Here is an 8,688-nt window from a genome sequence, read left to right on the forward strand (position 1 = left end):
GTTTTTAAACAAAGAAATCTACATAAGTGTGAATGAAACTTATATTTCCGTAAGACGTCTTCTTATATCGGAGAACATGGCGGACCGCCCTCAACCAAAAAAATGAGACGGAGAGACGAATATCAGCATCAATAAATCATGCTCGTTCAACCTCGTTCCCGGGAGATTTCCGATGGATTAAATTAAGCACTTCCATCTCCATCTCCCACCTGATCGCCGCGCGTATAAATCCCACCAGCTGATCAACAGTGCTCAGACATTCAACCCGCGCCAGAAGAGAAGGGAGTGGATACCTCTCTCCATAGCCGCACTTTAACAGTTCCACCGGAAACGTGCTCGCTTTTAAAGGTGCTCTTTTTTTGGAGTGTTTCCATTGGCGAGACGGCATCGGGTCTTTTGACACGGGGACTCAGGGAGGAAGGATCTGTCGCTGTCGGGAGCTATCCAGTGCTGAAGTTGCATTTCGTCTGTGCGGAAGGGCTCGCGCATATCGGAAAGGGCGCATCGCTATACGGAGGTTCCGCGTCTTTTTCCTCGCTCAGGTGTTTGAGTTTCAGCCCAGCTGCACCACAAGGCTGTCGAAATCTTATATTCTGCGGTGGATGAAGAGAGGATAACGTCCCGGGCGAGGGTTTGTGCGCTGCGCTCTAAACATGCCAAGGTCTTTTTTGGTGAAAAAGGTGAAGCTTGATGATTTCTCATCCACTGAACTTGAGAGCGCGTACTGCAGGTCCAGGACCGATCTAAGCTTTCGGATACACGACAAAGGTAAATGCAAAAGTGTTCAAATGAATGTAAAGATGCGCTTTATATATGTATAGCGCTGTTTATGTGCACTTGATCGTGTTTTTCATCATGGAAACGCAAGCTTAACTAGTTGCATTCCCGCACTAAAATCCCCATGCATGATATGAATGGTTCTGCAACATTGACATGCATGCTTTATGAGACTGATTACAAGGTTTAACTTCCCAGCAACTTGGTCACACGCATTGACCTAGTGCGTGCGCTGCGCTTGTCTGCGAGATGCGCTTAGGTGTTTGTTTATTCTGCAAATCAAAGAAACGCTTAGGGCAGCTTGACTGCATACTGTGCTTATGGTAGTGCATTTAGAACGGGGCAATTAATCTCCCACTGGCAAAAAGTGCTATCTCTGCTCATACTGTAAATCCAGAGTAAATATGGTATCCTTTACTGGTCCAAGGCTTTACCCTAAAATAACTCACGAATAATGTGAATAGCCTAAACTGTGCTTCGCAAGTATAGTGAAGTCGACTCGTTCGATATTTTCCTTGAAATTTCCTTCCGTGGAGGTCTAATTATAATCAAGGACAAGTGCTGATACTGTAATGAATATTGTAATGAATCTCTAATAAAATTGGCACAGTCTATCGGATTTGCCAGTTGCCAAGGTGGAGATAAATTGAGCGGAAAAGTGCCCGTTGCATCTATGAACCACACTGTCCTCACTCGATTCCCCTGCGAATATGAATAATTGAATAAAAGCTCTTGTTCTCTCCACGCTAGGGTACATCAGCGACTACATCACCCCGGTCGTTTACGATGGAGAAAGTGACGGTGGCATTAAAGTACCATCTCCAGGACCAATTTATGACAGCAATCACAGTGACTATGGGGCACCCGACTCGGACCAGCCTGACAGCCCGCAGTCAGAGATCACGTCGGGGTACATTAACGGTGACAACGCCGTGAGCGAAGGTTATACGGTGGATGCGTTCTATATCACGGACGGCCGGTCACGCAGGAAAGTGATCAGCGGCTCGCGGACCATCCAGCGGCACACGTGCAACGAATGTGGAAAAACCTACGCAACGTCTTCAAATCTGAGCAGGCACAAACAGACGCACCGGAGCCTGGACAGCAAGATGGCCAAAAAGTGCCCGACATGCGGGAAAGTGTACGTGTCCATGCCAGCCATGGCCATGCACCTGCTTACCCATGACCTCAAGCACAAGTGCGACATATGTGGCAAAGCGTTCAGCAGACCTTGGCTGCTGCAGGGTCACATGCGCTCTCACACGGGTGAGAAGCCATTTGGATGTGCACACTGTGGAAAAGCGTTTGCCGACCGCTCCAACCTGCGTGCGCACATGCAGACGCACTCGGCGTTCAAGCATTACAAATGCAAGCGATGCAACAAAACTTTCGCGCTCAAGTCCTACCTGAACAAGCACTACGAGTCCGCGTGCTTCAAAGGCGCGTTCTCGCCACTCGGGTCTGTTGAAGCATGACTTCCGGTCTCCGAATGCTTATAGACACATTCACCCCATCACATTTTAGGATGATTACGCTATTTTACCCAGTATTGTCTCACGATCTAAATGAAATCCAGTAATAGCACAATTTTATCTATTTTTCGCAAGTTGACCTTAAAGGAATATGGAAGCGTACGCATGCACTTCATGTCCTGATTTGACGTTCAGACAGTTCAGCGCGGCGCTGCGCAGCTCTTGACTATTGCGTGCGGCGTCCAGTGAAGATTTGAGTGACACCATGTTCCTCATTAAAATAAAACTCTTTTGTATTGTCAGTGGATATTATCATACTGCTGCAAGTGGCCCAAACGTATTCGCAATCGAGGTAAACATTTTGATTTATTTATTGTCTTATTTATTTTTGTTTATTTTGTTTTATGTATGTCACCAAGGATGTATAAGTCTATATGATGCGCTGCAAGTGTTATTTTACGATTCGTTTGCATTTCTTTTTCTTCCTTTAAAGCTTTATCTTTTATGTTGTTGTTAACATGCCAAAGCATTTATATACATGCTGAACAAAATTGTGTTTGTTTGTTGTATTTCGTTAATTGGTTTTATTTATTTATGTTAATTTATTTTTGTAAACCTACTTAATGCATGCAAAATGAAAAAAGAAATCTATGCCAGTACCACGAAGCTTATTATTTTGCCAAAATGTAGAGATAGTTTCAGGGGGCAATATTTCTAGGGGTTCTCATAAAAATATAAAAAGCAATAATCATAATGCATGGTATTTTTGAAAGTAATAAAGTATTACATATAGCAGTTTTTTTCTAAATCAGGTACGTTTTGATCCAGTACTCTTAATAATCACTTAAAATACCACATCAGGGAAAATGCCAATGTAGTGTTTAGTAAATCAAAAGACGAAAATCCATAAATCTCAGCCATCTTCCTTTGCTCTCTGCTTATGCACTGCCTGCCTCAATTTTACGTAGATTTAGGACGTAGGCCCAAAAGTGCTGTAACTCCACTCTAAGCAATTCAGAACCGTTCTGAAGTGTGGAACACCCTGTCTGAAAATCTAATGGCTTTTCGGAGGTTAACTCAAAGGGACATGCAAGGACACGCAAGGACAGGAAGGTGTACCATCTGCATAGCTTGTGTCTAATGCTCTCGCACATTGCATTCCCGACTTTTTCTCCCGTTTGGGTGTTCCCACGATTTGTACTGAAAGCACTTCATCGTAGAAATTCTTAAAGTAGCACAAAAACCTAGATTCAGGTAGATGTTACCTAGCTCAATCTTCCTTTTTTATATCTTGAAAGAGGGGTGTCTAAACGGCTCAGTTTGTGAGATGATCTTCATGTAGATACTAATTTGAAGAGGAAACGCCTTTTTACTGTAGATGAATTCACTGAACCTCTGTTAAAGAAGAAAACAATGTCCTGCGACTTTTTGAGCCAATGTTTAACTGATGTAAGCACAAGACACAAGGCATTTTAAGCACTTCATAATAAAGGCAAAGTAAACAAACTCAGTCTGTTACTCATTTGTCCCTGATTATTGCCGTTCCTCTGTGAAATTAGTCTATTAAAGAGGCCAATTAATCTTGTTGAATGAAAATCAATGCACACACACTGACAAAGCGACCCAGCCAAGAGATGGGACAGGGGTGAGACCTGTTAAGATTTTGTGCTTTGTTGGTTTAAACATTGCACTGCTGTAAACTCAAATCAACAGGTTTCATGCCGAAGACCTGCATTGTGCTTTATCCGTCTCTTTTTGCACTGATTAGTGAATGTATACGGTCCACAGTTACAACAGTCTGTTTGACTACTTAATGCCGATGCAAAGCTTGAGCTGTACTTTTGGCCACACGCAAGATAAACGGTTTACTGCCTGCGTAAGGGTGCAATTTGCTTCCCAAACACACACTAGGAGTGCTGCGTTTACTGCAGTCCGGTCCTCATCCGTATCCGTTCAGAGCACCAAACTCTTCCTCTCAGGTTAATCTAGCTTGTGCAAACGAGGCCACCGGTGTCATCAATTTGCTGGGAATCATTATCCGAGCATTCCGAGCGTCTGCGCTCTGGTCTCCGGAGCTCTCGGTAATTGTGCTAGCAGGATGGGATCAGCAGGAGCCATTATTTAACCGGAGACAGCTGTGCGAGGACCCGCACACGTTGATCTGTTTGCTGTTTCGTCCCTGTCTCTCTGCTTTAAGATCACAGCATCCCTGACGTTTCCCGGGTCTGTTGCACTCTTCAAGTGTCTTCTAGGTTTTCTGATGAAGTATGTAGCGCTCTCTCGCCACAGCTACTGTGGTCAAGTCAAGTAGGTTGACTTTTGAAACTCAGGCCAAGCTGGGTCCCAGAGTAAACATTTTCAGAGGGGATTATCGGATTGGTTAAATCGGAGAAATTGCTTATTAGTGTCACCACCTGTTTTCTTTCTGGAAAGCATCCAGAATCAATATCCTTTAGGTAACAAACGCCAGTGGCTGAAACTGCGCCCGTTTCATCAGGGGAATTAGACCAGAGGCTATTAAAGCAAAAGCCTTTTGTTTGAAACGCATAGAAAGGGTTAAGGGAAAAGTAATTCTCACAAATAATATGTTTTTGTACTGTTGGCCTTACAGTTCTTTGAAATCACCTGTTGTGACTATGTTACACTTGTACCGTATTGAGACAGCATTTTAACATCACTCTTGTGCCTTTCAAACACGTTTTATATTCCTTTACCCAACTGAACGTCAAATGTTAAAAATGAAAAATTTCTCATGTTTGAAATCTTTGGTATTTGTTATTGGGGGTTTGTAAAATGTCTAAGGTGCTCTTTTCCAGAAATGAAAGTGGATTTTGATTTTGACTGTCAACCTCCAGAAATGACAAAAGCTTCATGAAGGTGGTCCGTACTGGTCTTAACCCCCTGATTATGATACCTTTCTGGGAATGAAATACTACAGCGTCCCAAATGGCGCTCTTATGCACTATCTGCGCCATTTTGTAGTATAAATAGTGGGAATAGTGTTTTCACATTGAAAATCCTCAAAAAATAAGTGCACTTTATTCCCGGAAGATGCTCTTCTTCAACCGAAAATATGAAGTGTGGAACTGTGGACACTTCACGCACTCGACAAACACAGTTTCGCTTACGTACGGAAGGGAAGCGGGGCTATCAGATGTGGCTTGAGCAAAACTCTCCTGCAGAGTTACAATGCTTCAATCTGATGATGACTAATGCTGGGCAAAACAGATGAAAACTACATTCATTGTACATTATACAAATAGATTTTTATTCACACGTATTGTGGGATTGACATCATTTGCGCTCGTTTGGGAAACCGATATACTTCGGGTTAGTATAAAATGTTTAAGTATTCCGTTTGAGATGATGCTACCCTTCTAAAATTCATACAGTATATGGTTGAGTGTATAGTGCAAAGTTTAAATGCATAGGATGTCATTTGGGACACAGCCTGAAATGTGATATTCCTTATTCAACCAGAGCTCACAAATATCATTCATTCTTACGCAAATGTTCAGAACCTGCAGCCACAGGAAGTGCAACAAGTTTTGAGTTATTTCAAATGCCAATGGCTCATCCATAGAGAGAGCTATTGCAGGACTTTTGAGCATTGAAGCTATGAGTCATATAGATGTGTGTTATGGTACATTATCTTTTATCGTTTTCGTATTATATTCTTGTGGCGGATGTCATATTCTCAAAAGTATGTATTTAATAGAACATGATTATATGTTATATCTCAACTGAGCTGAGAAAGACGAGAACAAAGTTTTGGTGATGTAAAGGTCATGATGTTTCTATCTTTAGACTACAGATATTCAGCTGTCCTCTAAATGTATTTTCTTATTATACAGGTTCTTTAAATGTAGATTTCATCTTTCTGTCACTTATTGTTTTATTCACCACATGAATCTGCTTTTGATAACCAAAGTATGAAATGTCTTGAGAATTATTTTTCTATATAGAGAAGCCTGTGTCTTTTCTTTTTAGTTAATCTATATGTGTGATATTTTTTATGACACCTATAACACAAACCACTGGTTATCCTTCTGGTGCTCTTATCATCGTCAGATTACTTGCTTCCCAGGCTTTGTGTAGATGTCCATTCTGGTGTAGGTGGAGGTCTTGAAAAGCTCTATCTGTAGGCTAACTTCGCTCAGACACACTTCAGTAGCTACAAGTATCAGCCAGGCTCTCAGAGAGAGAGAGAGAACTGAGTTTTTTTAAAGCTGTTGCATATAGCCACTTGACAGAGTGTCACGTGTGATAAGGATAGACGTTTTGATAAAAGAACATCTATATCTTTTGTATTTTATATATACTGTATACTCGCAGGGTCATGTTTATCACAAGAATAAGAGGCATTTATTACTATAATGCATCATGCCATTATATACCGTTGAGTCACACACTAAAGATCTACTGTAGGATATATCTCAAGGCTCAAACATTAAAAATTCACCTCAACAGTTTATTATCTCCCATATACTGTAGATGCTTTAAACGTTAAAAGCAACAATTGTCATGCATGTTTGCAGAGAAGATTCCAGTACTTATTCACATAAGATTCAAGATGTGTCTGAGCAGACAGTGGCGGGTTCAAATAATTTATAAAGTGTAGTAGTCATTCATAATGTGTATCTATAAGGTGCCTATTTTGAGATGGAAGAGTTCTTGTTGCATGCTTTCACTCTGTGGCAAGGCAAATAATTCCCAACGCTTTCAGGACTCTGGAAGGAGAAGGGTAGGATGGAGAGATGGTGGGAGGGATGGAGAAAGAATGCGAGCGAGGGAGAGAAAATAGAGGAAGGAGGGAGGGAAGTTGACCCAGTTTGCATGACATGCAGCTGAGAAAGCGTGTTCTTGCCTGAACAGTCAGTACATTTTTAATGGCTCCTTTTGAATATCTGTATGAGGGAGATGGTTCAGTTCCTTAATTGTGCCCGGCCGAGGCCTTTGCCCATTAGTGTGTATAGGCAAGTGCTTGTGTGCAATCGTTGTCTAATGTTCAGCTTGAAGGAGCATTTCTGAAGAGCCATAATGTTCTGATTATTACAGCATTGTGGGCCTTCCTTCTGCTCTGTGCCTGTTGCAGTAATGTTAGCAGTTAGTGGAACAAAGCAACGAGGGGTCTTAAAGGGACAGTTCACCTAAACATAACATTTTTGCCTTTATTGACTAACCCTCCAACTCTGTTTGTTCCAACTCTGTATAAATGTCTTTGTTCCGATAAACACATAGAAAGATATTTGGAAGAATGCTTGTTATCAAACAGTCCTCTTTTGTGTTAAACAGAACAAGAAATGTACAAAGCAATTTTTTTCTACTATGGTAGTCAATGGTGGCCAAGAACTGGTTACAAGCTTTCTTCTAAATATCTTTCTCCGTGTTCATCAGAACAAAGAAATTCATCCAGATTTGGAACGACTTGAGGGTGAGTAAATAAAGACAGAACTCTCATTTTTGGGTGAACTGTTCCCTTAACTTGGGTACCCAAATTGAAAGCAGTTATTATTTATATTAAATGATACCCTTTTGAGCCCAATTTTAAGACTTGTTGACACCATTTATAGATATTCAAGAAGTTAAATACTAATGAGTAGGAATGAGTTTTAACATGCGACAAGTTTCTTAGTACTGTGAGCACCTTACAAAATTCTGGTTGGTGTGAGTGGTTTCTATGTCTGGTGTGCGAACAGCGTACCGCAGCCTCTAAGTGTTGAACCTGCGCGCGAACAGGCCCCATTCGTACGTTTTTGTTTCGACCTTCCATTTAACGTGGCTGAGGAATTAACACATTATGCATATTCACCAGGAGAGAGGGCGGAGCAATGCCCCACAACAGCCTTTGATGTGTGTGAGTCAGTGGCTACGAGGGGCAGAGATGCTGCATTAGAGAGGCTTTCGAATGACTAAGACCTATTTATTCTGCTCAGCTAGAGGAACGTGTGTCTCCTCTCACCGCAGGTCCATTTTTACACAGACTCTCCACATTTTAAATGGAGCACATTCCTGCGCGTGGGACCTGGAACCTAGAAGTGCTTCCAATGTGTGTCTGTTATGTCCACTATGGTTATTCATGCGCTGAGGTTTGGGGGCTGAGATTTCGCTTGAAAATACATATTCATCCGGTCTTTTGAATTTAAGGAATGAATTAATCTTTTGATTTTTATGATTAAAGTAAGGTAAACCTTACTGAAAGGGATAGTTCATACAAAATAAAAATTCTGTCATAATTTATTCACCCTCATGTCATTTAAAGCCTTTTTTCTGATGAACACTTTTGAGAAATATCTCTGTGGTTTTATGTCCATACAATGGAAGTCAATGGGGACCAATCGTTGTTGGGTACCGACATTCTTCAAAATATCTTCTTTTGTGTTCCGCAGAGAAAAGAAAGTCATACAGGTTTGGAGCAACATGAGGGTGAGTAAACGAT

The 8,688-nt window shown here is 41.5% G+C and overlaps 1 protein-coding gene across 1 annotated transcript; it reads left to right on the top strand.

Annotated features, from left to right (window-relative positions):
- The first annotated feature begins 276 nt into the window (after positions 1–276).
- On the top strand, positions 277–3,726 carry scrt1b (scratch family zinc finger 1b). Its single transcript, XM_056762686.1, has 2 exons — positions 277–768; positions 1,528–3,726. Exons 1-2 carry the CDS (start codon positions 654–656, stop codon positions 2,250–2,252), a joined length of 840 nt encoding a protein of 279 aa, XP_056618664.1. The 5' UTR covers positions 277–653; the 3' UTR covers positions 2,253–3,726.
- The last annotated feature ends 4,962 nt before the right edge of the window (positions 3,727–8,688 follow it).

This window comes from Triplophysa dalaica, chromosome 12, assembly GCF_015846415.1.
Source record: "Triplophysa dalaica isolate WHDGS20190420 chromosome 12, ASM1584641v1, whole genome shotgun sequence".
NCBI lineage: Eukaryota > Metazoa > Chordata > Actinopteri > Cypriniformes > Nemacheilidae > Triplophysa > Triplophysa dalaica.